Here is a 22,708-nt window from a genome sequence, read left to right on the forward strand (position 1 = left end):
ATGATTGTGCCACTGAACTCCAGCCTGGGTGACAGACAAGACTGTGCCACAAAAACAAAAACAAAAACAAAAACAAAAACTGAAAGCTCCCTTCTACCTATAGAGTATATTTCACCCTATAACTATCATCAACGCTCTATAATATCTGATTCCATTCTTACTTTTTTCTTTTTTTTTGAGAGATGAAATCTCACTCTGTCACCAGGCTGGAGTACAGTGGTGCAATCTCGGCTCACTACAACCTTTGTATCCCGGGTTCAAGCGATTCTTCTGCCTTGACTTCCCAAGTAGATGGGACTACAGGCGTGTGCCACCACACCCAGCTAATTTTTGTACTTTTTAGTAGAGATGGGGTTTCACTATATGTTGGTCAGGCTGGTCTGGAACTCTTTATCTCAGGTGATCCACCTGCTTCGGGCTCCCAAAGTATTGGGATTACAGGCATGAACCACCGCATTCGGCCTATTCTCACTTTTATAACTCTTCCTTATAATCCAAGTCCCCAACAACACTGAACCATGTATCTCTGCCAAAGACCACAAAGTTGCACTCTTCCTGTGAGACTATTCTGGCCATTTACCATAGTCTGTACTGTTCTTCCCCAAAAAGGCCTCTCAAATTCTTACTCATTTTGTAAGGTCTACCAACTACTACTTCCTGTATAAATCTGTTTCCTTGAGCCAAAATTAACTACTCTCTCCTCAGTTTTCCCATATATGGTCTCATTCTTAAGTATATTATGTCTTAGAGTTGCATATTTCTGCTTCCTGCCTTGTCCCACTATATCTTCCAAACACCATATACCAAGAAAGGACTATATATACAATGGTACAGCCAGGTATGTAGTAGGCTATACCACCTAGGTTTACATAAATACCCTTTACGTTCATAAGAAAACATCGCCCAATGACTCATGTCTTAGAACATGTTTCTATAGTTAAGCGACATATGACTATACTAAATTTGATCTTCCTCAAGGGCAGGGACCATATTCAGTTCACTTACTGTATTAATTGAGTTTCTACTAAATGTCAGGTCCTCTAGTAAGAACTATGAATAAGACAAATGAATAAAATAATTTCTTATCTTCACTCAGCTGCTGACAATGTGATATATCATAGGTGTTCAACATATATTTGTTAAATAAATATATTGCTTACTTATAATAATATACTGTTTATTCTTTGTTCACATTTACCTTGTGCTTCCATTTGCTGCTTACAACCAATCAAACCTAGTAAGAAAGATCCTTCTAGTTTTCAAAGCCTTTTGAGGCTAGACAGGAAGAAAGACCTTTGTTCTCCTCTTCCCCCCAAGAAATAATCTAGAAAGTCAGCAAGCATAGAAGGAACATTCTGGAAGAGTGCACGTTATTCTCAGCAGAAGAATTTAGGAACAGAACAGAGAGACTGCATTACTTGCCAGTTCTCACTGAAACACTGTCAAAGAGTGGCATCAATATTTTGTTTGAAGAGCTAAAAATACCATTCATAATAAATTATAATTCTAAAAGCTTTCAAATAAAAATTTTATCTCTCACATTTAGAATTAACTGTATCTCCACTGCCTCTATTAATATGCATAACTTAAAATTTGAATGAAATCCCTGAACTGAAAGTACATAAGATACAGACTCCTTAAAGAAATTCACCTCAATGATCACTAAAAAGAAGGGAAAGTAAATACATACCCATTAAATATATGCCCTAAAGAAGTTACGCAGGGCCAGGCATGGTGGCTCACATCTGTAATCCCAGCACTTTGGGAGGCCAAGGTGGGTGGATCATTTGAGGTCAGGAGTTCAAGACTGGCCTGGCCAAGATGGTGAAACCCCATCTCTACTGAAAATACAAAAATTAACTGAGTGTGGTGTGGCGTACCTGTAATCCCAGCTACTAGGACAGACTAAGACAAGAGAATTCCTTGAACCCAGGAGACAGAGGTTGCAGTGAGCCAAGATTACGCCACTGAACTCCAGTCTGGGTGACAGACAGAGACTCCATCTCAAAAAAAAAAAAAAAAAAAAAAGTCATGTAGATAAAGTGATTTAATTTTTTGTTGTGAAATACATTAGAATTTATTTTTAAATTAATAATATTTAAAGACTATTTTGTCCTAATAAATTTATTTAGCTGCATATGTACAAAAATTAGGTTCACTTTAAATGAAAACTCAGGGCAGAAAATGAAATGTTCTTTCACTCAATAAAAGGAACTTTCTTCAAGTCTCATTTTCTAGGCAATAAAGAAATACAAGTAACAATCATGACAGTCATATTCCTAATTTTCCAAGGCAGACCTAGAAATAACGTACACCACAGGAGAAATTAAAAGTCTTTACAAGCACATAATACATTAACACCAGTTCTTTCTACTCTATTGAAAGAGGCAATTCACGCCCAACTCTTGCATTTCATGAGAAAATTTGCTGCCAAGGACAATTTATTTTAAAAACTGAGATCTTGGATAAACACTTTAAAAGAAAACTCAGTGTTTTGTTTGTTTGTTTTTGAGACTGAGTCTCGCACAGTCACCTGGGCTGGAGTACAGAGGTGCGATATCGGCTCACTGCAACCTGTGCCTCCCGTGTTAAGTGATTCTCCTGCCCCAGTCCAGCAAGTAGCTGGGATTACAGGTGCCCGCCACCACGCCCGGCTAATTTTTTGTATTTTTAGTAGAGACGGGGTTTCACTATGTTGGCCAGGCTGGTCTCGAACTCCTGACCTCGTGATCTACCGGCGTCGGCCTCCCAAAGTGCTGGGATTACAGGCTAGAGCCACCGCGCCCGGCGAAAATTCAGTTTTAAATTATGTGAAATAAACTCTCAGATGGGCACACATCATTGCAAACAAAAGGTGACTAACGGCTGCTCTTTCTGCTCCATGCTTTACAAAGATGTTGGGATTTTAGGAAAGCATCTTTTCTCCAGAAAAACATCACTTGGCAAAAATTAGCAATAGGAGTTGCTTTTTTTCATAAATGAATTGTTCTTTGCTTCCAAAAACAATGGGTTGGGCCTAGAACTTTGTTTGACACGTTTACCAGAGAGAGAAATGAATGTGACCAAAGAAATACAATAGTTTGGTGGCGCAGTGGCTCGTATCTATAATCCCAGCACTTTGAGGAGGGTGGATCACCTGAGGTCAGGGGTTCGAAACTAGCCTGGCCAACATGGCAAAAACCCATCTCTACTAAAAGCACAAAATCAGCTGGGCATGGTGGCACATGCCTGTAATCCAGCTACTCGGTAGGCAGAGGCAGGAGAATCACTTGAGCCTGGGAGGCAGAAGTTACAGTGAGCTGAAATCATGCCATCACACTCCAGCCTGGACAACAAGAGCCAAACTCCGTCTCAAAAAAAAAAAAAAAAGGCTGGGCGCAGTAGCTTACACCTGTAATCCCAGCACTTTGGGTGGCGGAGGCAGATGGATCCCTGAGGTCAGGAGTTTGACACCAGCCTGGGCAACATGGTGAAACCCCATCTCTACTAAAAATACAAAACTTAGCCAGGCATGGTGGTACGCGTCTGTAATCCCAGCTACTTGGGAGGCTGAGATAGGCAGAATTGCTTGAACCCAAGAGTTGGAGGTTGCAGTGAGTCCAGATCGTGCCACTGCACTCCAGCCTGGGCGAAAGAGCAAGACTCCATCTCAAAACAAACAAACAAACAAACAAACAGTTTTCTCCAAGAACATACAAGAAATAGTACTTCTAATCCATTCATTTATTCATACCTTTAAAAGCTAGCTATAAATTAAGCACTAGAGTTACAAAATTAAAATAAAATAGTCCCTTACGCTTAAATCTGTAGGGTCATGTTGGCAGTAAGCAGACAATTGAAACAATATAAATATCATAATTACAGTCTGGCCAAAATGTAAAGGAGGCATAGAAAAGGCATATTCCTACTTTAGGAAGAAAATGCCGTAAGAAAGGTACTCCTACACTAGGACTTGAAGACTAATTAATTAGCTAGGCAAACAGAGAAAAGGGTAAGAGAAGGTGAAGGAAGGACATGCATAAGGAACTAGAAATATAAGCCAGTGTGCGTAGTCAGAGAACTCCAAATGGTACCTTATAGGTGAAGAGCAGGTGAGGATTAGGGATTCTTCAACATCGTAAGTCATTAGGGAAATATAAATTAAAACTACAGCAAGAAATCACTAGAAACCTATTATAATGGCTAAAAATTAAAAAAAAAAAATGACAATACCTAGTGCTAAGATCAACAGGAACTCTCATACATTGCTGGGAGAAATGCAAACTAGTGGGCCGGGCAGGGTGGCTCACACCTGTAATCCCAGAACTTTCGCAGGCTGAGGCGGGCAGATCGCCTGAGCTCAGGAATTCGACACCAGCCTGGGCAACACGGTGAAACCCCGTCTCTACTAAAAATACAAAAGATTAGCCGGGGGTGGCAGCGGATATCATATCCCTCCACAGTATTGCTGGTTTCTATCACTCAACAAGCACATGGAACACACGAAGTATATCTGTAAGGAACTTACTATCTAGCGCAGGAGAAAAAAAATGTATATATGAAAAACGTATATATGAAAAAGCTAGAGGCCAGGTGTTGTGGCTCATGCCTGCAATGCCAGCACTTTGGGAGGCTGACACAGGTGGATCATTTGAGGTCAGGCACTCGAGACCAGCCTGGCCAACATAGTGAAACCCCGTCTCTACTAAAAATTCAAAAATTAGCCAGGCATGGTGGTGGGCGCCTGTAATTCCAGCTACTTGGGAGGCTGAGGCAGGAGAACTGCCTGAACCCACGAAGCGGAGGTTGCAGTGAGCCAAGATCATGCCACTGCACTCCAGCCTGGGCAGCAGAGCGAGACTCTGGCTCAAGAAAAAAAAAACAAAAACAAAACGCAAACTAGTACAGCCACTTTGTGAAACAATTTGGCAGTTTCTTATAAAGTTAAAAATACACTTAACTACAATCCAGCAATTCCACTCCTAGATACTTACTCGTGAAAAGAAAACTTATGTTTACACAAAAACCTGTATATACATGTTTACAGTTCCAGCCAAAAAACTAGAAACAACTGAGAAGTTCTTCAACTGGGGAGTGGGTAAGCAAACTTTGGTTCACTCATCTACACAATTAGATTAAAAAGGACTGTTCTATGAATATATACAACAGGGAGGAATCTCCAATGTGTTATGCTAAGTGAAAGATACCAGACTTAAAAGGCTACAAACTATATGATTCCATTTATATGCCATTCTTGAAATGGCCAAACTAGAGTGACAGAAAACCAGTCAACAGTTACCAGGAGCTAGAGATGGGGAAGGGTTTTCTACAAAAGGGTATGGCGGAATTTTGGGGGGGTGACTGAGCTGTTCTATATGCAGCAGTCCACACTTATCTGTGGTTTTGCTTTCCTCAGTGTTTCAGTTACCCACAGTCAACTGAGGTGCAAAAATATTAATTGGACAATTCCAGAAATAAGCAATTCATAAGTTTTAAATTGTGTGCCATTCTGAGTAACATGATAAAATCTCATGCCATTGGACTCAGTCCCGCCCTGTCCCCACCTGGTAATCATTCCTTTGTCTAGCATATCCACGCTGTATATACCACATGCCCTTCAGTCACTGACTAGCCCTCTCAATTATCAGACTGAAAAAAAACATAGTATATATAGAGTTCAGTACTACCTGTAGTTTCAGGCATCCACAAAGGGTCTTGGAATGTATCCCCCACAGATAACGGGAGACTCCCATATCAACTGTGATGGTGGTTTTATGACTATACATGTTTCTCAAAACTCACAGAACCATATACTAAAAAGAATAAAGTTTACTATATGTAAAATATACCTAAATTTAAAAACAAAAGAAAAAGGATAAGGGATCCTAGCTACAAAGAGACTGAAAAATGATGTAAGAGCTAGTCATATCTGAGGGGTCCTGTTAAGAAGCTCTACAATGAAGCAACAGATGTCCCAAATGATCTCAAAAAATGGGTAGTGGCAATTCAGTTCCACATTATTAAGAACCCTGACAACAGTTATAGACTAGAATAAGAGTAAAACAGGGAGCAACTGGAGGCCCATCAACCAACTACCTCAGAGTAATTCAGCAGATAAATAATTGAGATCTGACTAAGGGAGAAGCAGTAGAGATGAACAGAAAAGTTAAAAGCAAGAAATTCTCAAGTTTCTAGCAATAGTGAAACCACCAACCAAATGGTTTTTTTTTAGAAAAAGATTTTAAACAAGCTAAATTTAAATGCCTGCGGGACATTCAAATGCAAACATTTGGTTAGACACGTTGTCTGGAGCTCAAGGGAATAAACCAAGATGTAGCACTAGATTCAAGAATCATCAAGGTATTCGCAGGCAAATATGAGGTCAAGTTCATATAATTTGAAGTATAAAAAGAATCAGCTTACTGATTATACAGCTTGTAAAGTGAGAAATGGTGACAATCGTGTGCCTATTTCAATGATGGGGCCTCTCTCAACCACTCTATCCTTGGCATCTCTGATTTTCTCTTTGGCTTGACTACCCTGAGAAAACTGAGGCAGTTACATAAAAAGCTGTCACTGAATTCCAAGTTTTTATTTTCTGTTGTTCATACTGTTGACATCGAGAATATTCAGTCGATAAAGGAGTAATCTACTGAATACACTTAACTGGTTAATTAAACACAGGAGGACCTCTAAGAGGGGTTTGATCTGAGGTCCATCTGACCGACCTCACGGAGCAACTTACCCACACAGCCCAATAGCTTTGTCTTGGTAACTCAACTAACAACCCTATGGCTGCTTTAAGAGACCTCTGATATGCAATAAAGTTATGAGGAAATACTATAGGATAGATCCAATGACTGTAGGTAATTAGTGCTTAACCAGGGATAGGCACCAAAATTCAGTGTGGTGCTTTCTCAAAATGCCTATCTTGCCCAAAGCTCTACTTCCGAAAATTCTAATTTAGGAACTTTTGGGGTAAGGCCCAAAAATTACTATATTTTTAATAGTCTCATAAGTGATTCTGATATCCACACAAACCACACACCAATCCCAAGCTGAAAAGCAATGATATTAAATTTGGTTCCAGGCCCTACCATGGAATTCTCATTTGGAACTTTCTAAACCACATCCTAAACCTTGAAAATCTCCTCTGGTTGACAGCATACAAACACATATTTCTCAGCTAAAACCTAAAATTCTAAGCCCAACATCTGTAAAATACCCATGAATCACCAACTGACTATGATTACTGGCTTTGAGAGGATTTAACTTCTTAGCAGAATTCAGGAAAAAGCAGTGTAAGAAAAGTCATGGAAAATGAGTCACTGTCCCTCCATTCCTTAATTTCAATTCTCCATTTTAATAATAAACCTACCAGAAAAGCTCAGTTAATATTACTAACTCAAGTTTTAACTTCAACTAGTATTTAAGCATAACCAGATCCAGTCTGTTATACTGGAATATTCAGATTCCACTTTTCCAATTACCAAAATTTCCAGGATTCCAACTTTCCAATTACATCATAAACATTATGAAATCAAAACAAAAAAACTAACAAATGATTTTTCTCACCAAAATTTACACTTACCCATCTCTTCCCTTACTGACAATTTTTACTTCAAAATAATAAATCCCACAGGCTGCTGGTATTGGATGCGTGGCTCGAACTGACGCTGCATCTTTTGGTGTTTTGCCATGACCTGCACATGAAACAGGAAGGAAAAAAGAAGTCACATGAGATATTCACTGAAAAATGAAAACCTTAAACAATTCAGGAAGATACAGGTTTTTGGAATGATGTATAATTTCTGCTATCAGTTCAAATACTCAATAAAATGTTTATCATCACCATGAACCCAATATGCAAAATAGCCCAAGTTAACCACAGAACTCTTCACACTATTATTAGTTTTATTAAGATTGCAGAATCCGAATATGTAAATTGAACCTAGCAGCCTTTTATGCAAATTAAATAAAAGATGTTATAGAGTACACTATATTTTTAAGAGGAAAAAGGCTGTATGAAGAACATAAGATCTTAATTTTATCAGGTCTAAATTTGTATATAACTTATATAATTTCTGTACACTCTTGCCAAAGGCCTGCTCTTTAAACCAGAAGCATCTATATCGTATATTTCTAAGTTAAACCTTACACAATCAGATTGAATTGGCAAAACAGCTTTCTTAAGAATTTACAATTTTGTTCTTTGGTATAGTCTTATTAATTAAAGCTGATTCATAAAATCTCTTGGGCCAATAACAGCCTATTGAGAAATACATCTAATTTCTAAACGTATTTTTTTTTTCTTTTTAAACAACAGAAATAACACCATGCCACTGCTGACATTTTAGAAAATCTGTTAGATAATGCCTTTTAAACTTTTTAAACCAGCTATTCCTCAATTCTAATCCCATAGGGTTTGCTAAACTCACAATCACTTCCCCTGCCTCTTGCCCAAGACACAAACTACCTTGAAAGCTAGCATGTGGACAATATTAAGAGAAAATATGTCCATAAAACCATGGGAGAATAAAGACAGAAGTTGAAGTAGCATGTCAGAAGTACTCAAAGAGCATGAGTGAGACAAGTCTCCATAATCCCCAAAAGGACTGCATGAGACACAATACTCTAAATCATTATTTGGGTGTTCTAGTTAAATATGCTCCACGCAATACAAACTTCGCATTAATCTTTCAGTCATACTATAAAATTATCTTCATGGGTAGCAGAATTCTCCTCAAATTTATTGTGATTGTTTTAAAACTAAATGCCTTAAGTCAAAAATTGCATCTTAAGATACACAACCATCACACATGAATGAGATCATATCCTCCCTTACCATACATTTCACCAAATTTACCAAATTTCCAACACATGCCTTATTATTATTAAACACTTAAGTTTACACTTGCAATGCAAATTAGTGCATGTTCACACCCCCCAATCCCCTACAAAAAAAAGAATGAATTCTGCCACTCCTTCCATTACCATGAAAACTTGGATTATGGGCAGAAGTTCTTTTAGCCTGGTGACCATAAGGAGTCAACAAGCTTGGCTAGGAAGACAAAAATGGAAGCAACAATATTTACATGCATCAAAACTACTTTAACATATGATGCAGGTAATAGATTTACACTGAGCTAAGCAGCAGAAAAGAAACAACTGCACAAATCTGTGCGCTAGTCACTTTTTAATAAAATTTAATTATGGTGGCAGTAAAACACATTTTTCAGTCAAAATATGTTCCAATAAGTTACCTGAGAAAAGGCTATGGAAACTACGTATTCAAAAATTAGAGAGTTACAAATAAATCTATAGAAAACTAAACAGAATCTAACTGCAGTCCTAAATCCACTAATTTTTTTTAAGGGGAGTGACCCAAACTTTTAGGGATAAAGTAATCCCAAAGTATTCTTAATAACAAATAATAGTTACATATATTTAATACTGTGTGAAAGGCACTGTTCTAACGCATTAAGTTTATTAACTCATTCAATAACCAAAACAACCCCATGAGGTAGGTACCATTTATTATCATTTCATAGTTAAATCTAAGATAAGGAAACTCGCCCAAAGTCATACTGCTTAATGAGAATTCCAAAGCAGGATTTATGCTGGGATTTAAATTCAAGAAACCTGATCTAGTGGGAGCTCTGAACCCACATGAAGGATTTAGTTACAACGAACTTTCGGGGATCACCTCACATATCCCCATGTTCTATTCTGGCTACTTCTATGCTAAAAGAGAAAGAAACTAATATTTGAAAGTAAACAGTCTCTCAAAGAGTTAGGTGCTTTTGTATGGATTTTTCTCATTCAACATTTATGAAATAGGTATTATTTAACCTCACTTTTTGAAATGAAGAAATTTTTAATCTGTCATGGGCCTACAGAAAAAAATAATAAAAATTTTTACACATTATACACCCTGCCCCAAACTGGAAGAAACGTATATTAAATCCATGCATGAATTAAAATCCCATTTTTCCATTATGCAAAAATTACTATAAAGTACCAGTTATAAATCTTCAAGTATCCATTGTATTTGTTATGATTCACTGCAGATAAATTCTGTAAATGTTAAAACTAAAAAGATTTGTTTCATAAAGTTAAATTAGATGTAAAAGGTATAAGGAAAAGTTTAAATGCAAGATTAAAAGGTTTCATACTATTTCTTAAATGAGACCAGTACAAGTTGAGTATCCCTTATCTGACATGCTTGGGACCACAAGTGTTTTAGATTTTTTCAGATTTTACAATATTTGCACATACTTACCAGTTGAGCATCCTAAATCCAAAAATCCAAAATCTAAAATGTTTCAATGAGCATTTCCTTTGAGCCGGGCGTGGTGGCTCATGCCTGTAATTCCAGCACTTTGGGAGGCTGAGGCGGGCGGATCACTTGAGGTCAGGAGTTCAAGACCAGCTTGGCCAACATGGTGAAACCCTGTCTGTACTAAAAATACAAAAATTAGCCTGGCATGGTAGTGTGCGCCTGTAATCCCAGCTACTCAGGAGGCTGAGACACAAGAATCACTTGAACTTGGGAGGCAGAGCTTGCAGTGACCCAACAGTGCCACTGCACTCCAGCCTGGGCAACAGAGTGAGACTCTGTCTCAAAAATAAAAATACATAAAATCAAGTTTTGAATTCTGAAAGCATTTTGAATTTAAGATTTGGGATGCTCAAACTTGTAATATCAGCAGCAAAGGGCCTATCTCTAACAATGCTTATTAACACCTGAAAGTTTATTACCTTAAATTCTGTGGTAACCAAAAGACAACCTCATACTACCGAAGTTTCAACTTTTAAAACTACAAAGTCCTTGGTATTGGGCGCGGTGGCTCAAGCCTGTAATCCCAGCACTTTGGGAGGCCGAGACGGGCGGATCACAAGGTCAGGAGATCGAGACCATCCTGGCTAACACGGCGAAACCCCGTCTCTACTAAAAACACACAAAAAAATTAGCCGGGCGAGGTGGTGGCGCCTGTGATCCCAGTTACTCGGGAGGCTGAGGCAGGAGAATGGCGGGAACCCGGGAGGCGGAGCTTGCAGTGAGCTGAGATCTGGCCACTGCACTCCAGCCTGGGCGACAGAGCGAGACTCCGTCTCAAAAAAAAAAAAAAAAAAACAAAGTCCTCAGTATTGTTTTCTATGTGGCTTTAGAAGAAAACATATGTAATACGTCCTAATTCTAAGGCTAGCAAGTTTAGCTCTTTTTATTCAAACAATCTGATGGAAAGAGTTTGAATAAACCATTCTACCCCATTCCCACTCCCATCCCTTCTCCAACATGCAGCCAGCCAGTGCCCTTCTGGAAACATAAATCAGTCGTCCTTCTATATCACCAGCTCTCAATACAATGAAGATTCCTTCCAAAGCCTCCCCTTTGGCCTAAGAAAAAGACACGCTTCCTGAACACCTTGTCTGACCTTGCTCTCCACCTGCACTTTCCACTTCCTTTCTGCTCTAGTCACATCAGCACTATTTCGATTCTTCACATTGATCAGGCCAGAGTCTGTACACATGCTATACCCTCCACCTTTCCTTCTTAGCCTGAGTAGGTCCTACTCACACTTTAAATCTTAGCTCAAGCTTTACTTCCTCAAATATTCTTTCTCTAATCTCTCCAACTTGGTTGAAGCTCCTTTTTACAAGCCCTCAAACATGTATCTCTCCTGTACATTCACACACTTAACACTCATGTGTAATTAGTTTTTCCCTGCGTTTTAATTCCTGAACCTCTTTATTCCCACTAACTTCCACTCTAACTACAATCATTCCTTCTTGAAGAAGCAAAAGCCCAAGACCCAGAGTCTAAAGCTGCAATGGACCAAGCCACCTGTAATATCGGGCACAGTGAAAATTTAACTGCGCTTTTATTTTATTAGGACTGTAATTTTTGTGGTGTTCTGATTAGTGCTTACAAAGTTCCCAAGGTTTTAAGTGGTTGCTCCAGCTTTATTTATAGTTCACGTAAGTCCTGTTACTTTTAGCGCACTGATTTTGTGGAAAACATGGTTTTCCAGCCACGCATTCATGACATTATTGCAGAAACACCGGTATCTTCCTCCAGAATACACCATCCTGTTCTATCCTCTTTCTAAAGCCTTCACATCTATACTTCCTCTTCAACATCATGGGACCTCTAATTCCTCAAACTCTTCGTGTTTTTTCCTCCCTTTTTCCTCTTCCAGGACAGGCTACATGGTAATCACTTAAAGCTCTCAAATATCCTTGATTTCCCTCATATGCCCATCCTTCTATCATATCCAACCAGCAAAACAACACTCTCAATATTATAATCTACCTTCACTACTTCCTCACTGGACAGTTGACTTCCACTGAATAAAGTTCAAAATCTTACAAACAGTCACTGCTATGAACTAATGATGTCAACTGAGCACTCTCAGTGCTACCAACAATATTTTTAGAAATATTCAGTCAGTTCATTCCCTATTCCTCTCAATGGCTAGTCCACGTTTTCATCATTACTTTAAGCTTTACATCCTCTACTCAAATTCATAAGCAAAGTACCTTACCTCTTATCAAGAAAACAGGAGTCCAGTTGGGTGCAGTGGCTCACACCTGTAATCCCAGCACTTTGGGAGGTGAAGGCAGGTGGATCACCTGAGGTCAGGAGTTTGAGACCAGCCTGGCCAACGTAAAACCCCATCTCCACTAAAAATACAAAAAGTAGCCAGGCATGGTAGTGCCCACCTGTATTCCCAGCTACTTGGGAGGCTGAGGCAGAAGAACGGCTTGAACCCTGGAGGCAGACGTTGCAGTGAGCCGAGATTGTACCACTGCACTCCAGCCTGGGCGACAAGAGCAAGGCTCCATCTCAAAAAAACAAACAAACAAACAAAAAAATCCCCAGGAGAGGCCAATGTGGGTGGATCATTTGAGGTCAGGAGTTCGAGACCAGCCTAGCCAACATGGCGAAACCCCATCTCTACTAAAAACATAAAAATTAGCCAGGCATCGTGGTGGGTGCATGTAATCTCAGCTACTCAGGAGGCTGAGGCAGGAGAATTGCTTCAACCTGGGATCCGGCCTGGGCAACAAAGCGGGACTGTCTCAAGAAAAAAATAATAATAATAATAACCAGGTAGGCTAATCAATTTTATTTGTTAAAATGTTAAATTTTGTATACATTTACTGGAACACCATACCTTGGACTAATATAGTATTTTCATTTAATTTATGTCGCTTCGGTTTTACCTACATAACCAATAAAACAAGATTGACTAAGAAATGACACAATGGTCTCTAACACAATACTCTCCAAAGGAATTTTTAAAGATAATATTGGTTATGTGTAATTTTCATCTTCTATACTGACATTAGAAGCTAAACTCCAGGTAAAATGTAACTCCGCTATCAGCTATTAAAAATTAGAGGAAAAAAAAAATTCCACCTTAACCTCTATCCTCCTCTAGGAAATGCCTAATCTCTTCCTTCATCTATATTTCTCAAGGATAATCTCTATCCACTATCCTCCCTACTTGGTCCTTTCATTTACTCTTTCAACCCACTGAAATATGGTTTTTGCCCCATCACTCAATTCAAACTGCTCTCCCTAAAGTCACAATGATCTAATTTCCAAATGTAGTGGAAAACTATCTGTGCCTATCCTACTAAACCTATCTGTTGCAATACACACTATCACTTCCTCGTTTCTACTAGGAAGGGTGGGGAGGCTGTCTGAGACAGTGTCTCATTCTGTTGCCCAGGTTAGAATGCAGTGGCATGACCACTGCTTGCTGCAGCCTCAACTTCCCGGGTTCAAGCAGTCCTCCCACTCGACTTCCCAAAGTGCTGGGATTACAGGTGTGAGCCACTGCACCTTCCCACGCTCAGCTTCTGTGATACCAATCTCCTTGATGTCTAGGGACCTACCATTTCTTTTGGGCTCCCTCCAGTCTTTCAACGTTGGTGTTTTTCAGGGTCCCATCTTTGGTCCACTGCTTTTTCTCACTCTATTACATATTCTCCCTCTCTCTCTCAAATACTCTGAGTTTCAACTACCACCTACAAGTGACTCCTAAATCAGTCATGACCTAGACTTCTCTCCCAAGCTTCAGGTCAATTATAGTTAACTATCAACCCTTCCTAGGAGAAACTGTCTCACACATTGTCCCTACTGAAAGAAGTAAGACCCAGACTATCCTTGTACCAGAAGGGTATTTTGTATTTTATAATTACCACCACTCCTACAGCTGATTCAACACAGGTTAGCACCTGACTTGAAGGCCGCCAATTCACAACACAGTCTGTAACGAAAAACTCTGCCCAACTAACAATCATAGCAATTAGCCAGGCCAATCTGTTAAGTCTCTCAGGAATTTGACATGGGAAGGAAAGGATAAGCCAGTCAGTGGGGAAAAAGAAATAAGAAAACAACCGGAAACTAGTGATTGGAGCTGAGTCAGTTTAATAGAATAGAATGAAGTCATGAAATCCAACTGTTAAGACCATTTAGAGCCTCCTTAACTTCAAAAGACCTGTTCCTGTTCTTTCTGTAAGGCTTGTTCCTTTGGCTTCTTCAGGTTTCCCTGAAGTCAGATCACAGGGCTGAGATTCCCATTCTTACTTATCTCCAACTATACTGTAATACAGTCTTCTTCACAATCATTATTTTATTCATGGTTCACTGCAAGAGCCTAACAACTAAAAACCCAAACATCATCCTAACAGAGGTAGAAACCCATTTTCCTTGAGTTCTCTCACCATCATTCCTCATATCCTCTCAGTATTACTTTTAAATATCTCACAAATATATCTGCCTTTCTCTGTCCCTACCACTGACCCAGCTGAGGTAATTTCTAACATGGTCTACTGCAACAGTCTTCTAAATGAGTTTGCTATTTCCACTCTTGTGTAACCTCTTGAATCTATCTTCCAATCAGCTGTGTAATCTGACAAAAATGAAGATATGAGCCAGTTCCTTCCCATTTAAAATCCTTTGATGATTCTCCATCTCCTACAGAATAAGATCTAAACTCAACAAAATATTCCATAGGGCTCCTAACTGGGCCAGGTACACTGGCTCCTGCCTATAATCCTAGCACTTTGGAAGGCTAAGGCAGGCAGATGGCTTGAGCTCAGGAATTCGAGACCAGCCTGAGCAACATGGCAAAATCCCCATCTCTACAAAAAAATACAAAAAATTAACTGGGTGTGGTGGCGCATGCCTGTAGTTGCAGCTATTCAGGATGCTGAGGTAGAAGGATCACTTGAGCCCAGGAGGCAGAGATGGCAGTGGGCCTAGATCGCACCACTGCATTCCATCCTGGACGATGGAGTCAGACCCCGTCCCAAAAAAATAAAAAATAAAAAAATCTCCTAATTGATCTTTTCGCAGATGCTCCTTGTCACATACTCTAAATGCTAACCCAAAATTGTAAAACCAGACGCATAAAGTAATTCTCTGTTTTTGCTCTTCCTTCATTTGCAACACCGAGCCTCCCTTTCTCCTATATCCTACTCATCTTTTTAGACTGACCACTAGCCTCGACTCCTCCAAGAAGCTATCCCTGATACCTGAACTTCCTTCATTCTTTCCAGTGTCAGCCTGGGTTAGACGCTCCTCCTATCTTCACAGTACTCTTTATAATATTTCCCTTACTACTCTATTTTATGTCCTCCGAGCTCTCTGAATTCAATGACAGTATCTTCTTCACCTTTGCGTGTCAGAACCTAGCACAAAGTAAACATTCACTAAAACCTTATTAAATAAATGAAGAAATGAACAGTGAGAAACACAAATAAATTGTCTACTCTAGCAGAATATACATCATCAGGCCGGGTGGTGGCTCACGCCTATAATCCCAGCACTTTGGGAAGCCAAGGCAGGCAGATCACTTGAGGTCAGGAGTTTCAGACCAGCCTGGCCAATAGGGCAAAACCCCGTCTCTACTAAATATACAAAAATTAGCCAGGAATGGTAGCAGGCGTTTGTAATCCCGGCTACTTGGGAGGCTGAGGCTGGAAAGTCACTTGAATCCAGGAGATGGAGGCTGCAGTGAGCCGAGACAGCACCACCACTGTACTTCGGCCTGGGCAACAGAGCAAGATTCCGTCTCAAAAAAAAAAAAGAATATACATCATTATTGTCTACCATTCTGCATGATTATTAGATTTACTTGATTCTTGCAGTTACCAACTGGCATTTTTAAACCTAATTTCCCAAAATTTGGCAAGTAATAATTCAATTCCTTCATTTTAAAGAACATTTTTAGGCCAGGCACAGTGGCTCACGCCTGTAATCCCAGAACTTTGGGAGGCGGAGGTGGGCAGATCACAAGGTCAGGAGATCAAGACCATCCTGACTAATGGAGAAATCCTGTCTCTACTAAAAATACAAAAAATAAGCCAGGCGTAGTAGCGGGCGCCTGTAGTCCCAGCTACTCAGGAGGATGAGGCAGGAGAACGGTGTGAACCCAGGAGGCGGAGCCTGCAGTGAGTGGAGATCGCACCACTGCCCTCCAGCCTGGGCGACAGGGCAAAACTCCGACTCAAAAAAAAAAAAAAAAAAAAAAAAAAAAAACACACACAAAAGAAACATTTTTTGTATCGATCCCATAATGCTTAACAGACATTTGTACTTGTAAGCTTGTAAGCAAGCATGTTGAAATATTTGTTCAACCTTAAAAAGTGCAGGAAATTAGATAAGCAATTATATTTAGGAAATGTTCAAGGACTAATGACTGGGGGTACAGGTGGGAAAGACAGAGTAAGTATAACAAAAGTTCAACCTATTTGGTTAGATGTTGTTCAAAACATTTCAATTAAAAAGCGCAATTCTGGCCGGGCACAGTGGCTCACGCCTGTAATCCCAGCACTTTGGGAGGCCAAGGCGGGTGGATCACGAGGTCAAGAGATCGAGACCATCCTGGCCAACATGTTGAAACCTCCTCTCTACTAAAAATACAAAAATTAGCTAGGTGTGGTAGCGCAAGCCTGTAGTCCCAGATACTCAGGAAGCTAAGGCAGAAGAATTGCTTGAACCCGGGAGGCTGAGGTTGCAGCAAGCCGAGATGGCGCCACCGTACTCCAGCCTAGCAACAGCAGAGCGAGACTCCATCTTAAAAAAAAAAAAAAAAAAAGTACAGTTCAGGCCAGGTGCAGTGGCTCATGCCTGTAATCCCAGCACTTTGGGCGGTGAGGCGGGCGGATCATCTGAGGTCAGGAGTTCAAGACCAGCCTGGCCAACATGGTGAAACCCTGTCTCTACTAAAAATGTAAGAATTAGCCAGGCATGGTGGTGAGTGCCTGTAATCCCAGCTACTCAGGAGGCTGAGGCAGGAGAACTGCATGAACCCAGGAGAGGTTGCAATGAGCAGAGATTGTGCCACTGCACTCCAGCCTGGGCGATAGAGTAAGACTCTGTCTCAAAAAAAAAAAAAAAATGCAATTCACTATTTTTTCTTTGGGTCTCACTCTGCCACCCAGGCCATCATGGCTCACTGAAGCCTCAACCTCCTGGGCTCAACCAATCCTCCTTCCTGAGCTTACTAATACTAAGTAGCTGGGATTTCAGGTATGTGCCACTTAGTCCGGCTTTTAGGGGTAGAGATGGGGTACCACTATGTTGCCCAGGCTGGTCTAGAACTCCTGGGCTCAAGCGATCCTTCTACTTTGGCCTCCCAAAGTGCTGGGATTACAAGTGTAAGCCACCACACTCACTGAAATTCACTATTTCATTGCTTCTTATAATTCCCAACTTTCATTTATCTTGCATATCTCCTAAACTGTCCTAAATCAGTAAAATCAAGGTGTCTGGACTTTTTTGAAGCACTGTGTTCCAGTTACCTTTTTCCCCCAGAGTAAGCATTTTCAATCTCAACTATTCTTTAAAAGTTCTAAATGTAATCACAGGATTTTATCTACTTGAGATAATTAAGTCTCATATGAACTAAAACAGGCAATACTATGGTCTTGTGAAAAGAACACTAGATCTGAAGTTAGTGAAAATTTTCAATCCTGACTTACTTATGACTGGGAAGATCTAACCTCCAGGTTCTACCGCTCTCTAAAATTTAAAATGAAAATTCCAGGATCTTGTCCAGATCCACTAGTGTGTGTATATCTAAAACACTCTATAAAATATCCAAATAGTGGTAATCACTAAAAATATATAAAAATGCAATCTGTTGTTGAAACATTTAGACTAAATTCATTGTCATATTCATTAAAATTATTTAAAGTAAAATAAAGTTATCATCATAACTAAGTCTAAACTTGTCACATTTGTACTTATCCAATACTGACAACAATTTCAAAAATAAGAGGGGCTATCCCTGGGTTTTTCAACAGTTGTGTGACTGCGAAGCAAAAGGCCTTCCAAAAAATTTCAGATATACTACACATATCCTGTAGTTATTCCTCTGCAATCCAATCAACCTTATCTGCATGTCCAGTATTATTCAACATTAATCTCCTCAAATCATTTAAGGAACAATACTGCTTCCAAAAGCAGTAATTTCAATTTAGAATATCTTAAAAACAGAATACAGGCTGGACACAGTGGCTCAGGCTTGTAATTCCAGTACTTTGGGAAGCCAAGGTGGGAGGATCACTTGAGCCCAGACGTTCAACACCAGCCTGGGCAACACAGTAAGATCCCATCTCCACACGAAAAAATTACAACTTAGCCCAGCATAGTGACAGGAGCTTGTGGTCCCCGCTACTTGGGCAACTGAGGCAGGGGGATGCCCTGAGCCTAGGAGGTCAAGACTGCAGTGAGCCATGATCGCACCACTGCACTCCAACAAGGCAACAGAGTTGAAACCCTATCCAAAAAAAAAAAAACAAAAAAAAACACCAGAACAACCACAAAAAAACCAGAATACCTTTGGAGCAAAAGAAAGCAAAATACTTCTATTTCAAGATAAGGAAAATTCTCATCACTCTGGAAAATAAAATCACTCTTTTGAAATTCTGTAATACATGAATATATGAATAACAGCTTTTAATGTTAAAAGTGTCTTATAATACTTAGATAAAATCAATGCAGCACAATGATAGGTTAAATAAAAATTCACCCTTCTTATTCTGTGACTTTAAAGTATTATCCACTATCTATGATACTTCTTTGCTACTGCTACTGGGACAGAGTTGCCCACTACAACCGGTGTGGTTCTCTCAGATAACACACAGAAAATCAACAGTAACAACAGAAAACACACACACACACACACACAATCTACAGTAACAAGACAAGAGGAAGAGGCAGTAGAAAGAGAAAAAGACTGTTTCTGACAAGGGGTAAGGGAGAGACAAAAGGAAGACAGAAGAGAGGGAAAGAAAATAAAAAGGATAACAAAATTTCTGGAAGAACAAAATCTGTTCTGGAAGAAATAATGATTTATGTTTATAAAAGTTATGTTCCCAGAAAGTGAATCTTAGTATTACACAACAGAAAGTAATAAAGAGGCCAAGAATAAAAACAATTGAGACAGCAGTGTCAGGAATGTAGCAGTGTCAGAAATATTTCAAACTCCAACTAATTTCACATAAACATATATTTTTCTCTGACCTAAATCATGAATCTTATGTAAAAGACTAAAACTAATCAAGACACCTTACAGTACTAAATAAACAGTAATCACGAATCGTAGACATCACGGAAATTCAGAGCTGTAAATTTCCCTACCAATCTTCCAGCTCAACTTACACATCACTCAGAGGAAGAAACTGAGGCCCAGTCTTGTAAAATATCCACAACCACAAACGACTGCAGAACTCAGGAAATCTAGGATTCTTTGTTCATCTATACTGGCTCTGATTTTATGAGCAAATTACTGTCAACCATAAATTTAAAATTATAAAATTCTGTCACATCTAACAATAGCTTTCTGGCAGCCAGATCAGAAGTAAACACTTCATAACATAGCACCGTTCACACAAATTAAAACATAAAAGTAGAAATATTTCACAAGGAAATTAACAAAATGTCCTAACTTAAGATAAAACAAAGATTTGATATTGTGAATGCAATGTTTAGACGTTTAGATTAAGGAAGATAACACTTAGAAGTACTTCTTTGGATGTATGCAAGAATTAAAAAATGTTCAAGGCCTATTTTTGTGCGTGATTCTTTGCAGCCAAATCATTTGGTAGATTTGTATTGCCATTCGCCTTTCTGGTTAAATAGTAACTTACTTATCAAGCTTCTTCTTAAATTTTAGTCCCATATAAGAATTTAACCACAAGGTTGTTTATCCCCTCTACATACATGTCACTAGGATCTGAGCAGACCCCTTTGTAGCCAATCAAAGTGAGGCTGCCGTGAATGTAAAAAGCTCCTGCTTTAGATTTGGGGCCTAAAACCCTGGATTTGTTTCCAGACAGACTGATACGTTAGATTTTTTTTTTCTTCCACACAAGTAAACTTGATACACGCTATTAAATTGGGCCACATTTCAATAGTTCCCATAGCAATTCATAATTTTATATACAACTGATTTGCTTCAAGCTTTGTTTTAACCTAGGAGAGGTAGGTGAGGGAGGAAGGGGGCAAGCACAAACCTAAGGTTGTTGTTTTTAACTGCAGGTGGAAAACATAAGCCAATTTTCTTCAAAATACTAAGCTGCATTTTGTTCCATCTTCGTTTTCAACAAGGCTTCATATAACATCAACACCTAAGGACCTGTATAGAGTACTTCCAATCGGGAGAGGTAGGTTTCTGCTCCCCTAAGAAAAATGGTGCTCCTGGGGTTCCCTTCTCTTACCCTCCCGGTTGCTTTCACTAAGATATACTGATGGCAAACTTGCGTCCCTTGTCCTTTAGTCCCCCTAGACAATCTCTGGCCTAATTTTGATTACTCCTCCCCCTGCGTATCCCTGCTCTCTCTTAATTAGAAATCATACCTCAGAATCGTGCCTCTCTTCCCTCCTTGTAAGAGGAGAACGCCTGACCCACCACCTGGAGAACAATGTAACCCAACTCCGAGTCCATGGATTCCTCTACCCAAGCCCCAAGATTTATCTCCCAGGGAAATCAGAAAGCCAGTTCTGTCCTGTCATCCCGGATTCCCTCAAGGTGTCCTGCTCCTGGCCTAAGATTACCAGCTCCTTCCTACCCTGGAGCATTCTACTCACCCTCCTCTTCCAAGAATCTCGCCCCTCACCCTCGGATCCTTCACCGCGACCCCCGCGCCCACCCGGAGCAGCACAACAAGCGGCGAGTGGCCTCCGAGGGCAGAGCCCGCGAGGGCGGGGGTCGGGGGAGGTCGGGGGCGGGTCGAGAGCGGCGCAGCGGTGGCCGGCCACGTCGGGTCAGTGCCCCACTCCCACGGCAGGACACACGCCCAGTACCTTTGTAGTGCACCCGCAGGTTGTTCTGAGAGAGGCCGATGTAGCTGAACTTGTCCTTCGGGCTCCAGGACCGAGGCAGCGGCGTCTCCTGCTCGTCCACGGCTGGGTAGAGGCGCTTCAGCCGCCGCTGCAGCTCCTTCTCCTGCTCGTTCAGGGTCGAGTCCCCGTGCGGGAAGGGGGCCGCGGCGCTGCTGCCCGCCACCAGAGCTGGGGCCGGGGCGCCTCCGGCCGGGCCGGGGCCCGCGGCGAGGCCCGGAGGCGCTGGGGGCCCGCTGGCGGGGGCGGCCGCTGAGGCAGGTGGCGGCGGGGGGGCGGCGGCGGGGCGGCGGCGGGGCCGCGGTGGCCGGGGGCGGCGGCGGGGGGGTGGAGGAGCAGGGCGGCCGCCGCGGCCCCTAAGCCGTCGCCGCCCGCGCCGCCGCCGGGCGAGCCGGCTGGAGAGGAGCCGGCGCTGACGGCCGGGGGCGCCGGCAGGACGACTCCGGACACTGGAGCCAAGGCCGCCGGCGGTGGCGGCGACAACTGCTGCTGCTGTTGTTGCTGCTGCTGCTGCGGCGGCGGCGGCGGCGGCGGCGGCTGCCCGGACATCCCGGCCGCGACTCAGCCTGCGGCCACCTCCACCTCTTCTCTCCTTCCTCCTCTGCTTCCCGGGGGCGCTGTCGCTGCGGCCGCCGGCACCAGGCGCCCAGTCCGCCCGCCCCGGAAGCAGGCGGCGGGCCGCGCGCCCAGGGAGACCGCGGCGGTTGAGGGGCTCGGAGACGCGGGAGTGGGCGGCGGGCCCGGGAGGCCGGGAGAGAACGTTGGCCGGAGCGCGGGCGCGCGGCCCGGGGACGAGGTGCCGAGGGCGGGGGCGACGCGGGAGCGCGGGAGGGGAAGGCGCGCTGGCGGCCGCCGCGGCCGCTGCTCTCGCGGCTGTTTCCCGGCGGGCGGGCCCGGCCGGCGCGAGACGCTGCGCGCGGGCGGTGCTAGGCGAGGGGGCGGGACGGAGGCGCGAGAGAGGCGCGAGCGGCGCGAGGGGCGGGCCGCGGGGCTCCCGGCTGCACGCCGCGAGGCGCCCTCCCGGACCCGCCAGTCGCTCGTGGGCAGGATCGCTGGGCTCCCGGCGCCGCAGGTCCCTTCGGAGATGTCCGCCTCCTCCCGCTAGGCGGCCGCTGTCTCCCCCCTCGCCGGCGAATCCCCTCCCACTTGACTTCTTTTTGTTGTCGTCGCCCCACCTCCCCACCGTAGGGCTCCTCCGAGCCGAGACGCCGCTTCTCGCCCAGGCGAGAGTAATCGAGCCCCGCTGGGGCCGCCGCGAGCCCGGGCCCCGGGTCGCTTTAGGACCCGTCGGCTCGGGGCGTGCGGAGCGGCTCAGGCTCCCCGCGCACTGCTGCTAGCTCTCTTCTCAGTCCGATTCCCGTT

The 22,708-nt window shown here is 42.3% G+C and overlaps 1 protein-coding gene across 1 annotated transcript in view; it reads right to left on the reverse strand.

The window, feature by feature from the left end:
* RANBP9 (RAN binding protein 9) overlaps positions 1 to 22,224 on the reverse strand; it is a 96,253-nt gene extending 74,029 nt beyond the window's left edge. The window contains 4 exon segments of the mRNA XM_050789310.1: positions 7,571 to 7,682; positions 21,311 to 21,626; positions 21,628 to 21,673; positions 21,675 to 22,224. Coding sequence (XP_050645267.1) covers positions 7,571 to 7,682; positions 21,311 to 21,626; positions 21,628 to 21,673; positions 21,675 to 21,895 — 695 coding nt within the window. The 5' untranslated portion in view covers positions 21,896 to 22,224.
* Positions 22,225 to 22,708: the final 484 nt, after the last annotated feature.

Source organism: Macaca thibetana, chromosome 4 (genome assembly GCF_024542745.1).
Source record: "Macaca thibetana thibetana isolate TM-01 chromosome 4, ASM2454274v1, whole genome shotgun sequence".
NCBI classification, from domain to species: Eukaryota; Metazoa; Chordata; class Mammalia; order Primates; family Cercopithecidae; genus Macaca; species Macaca thibetana.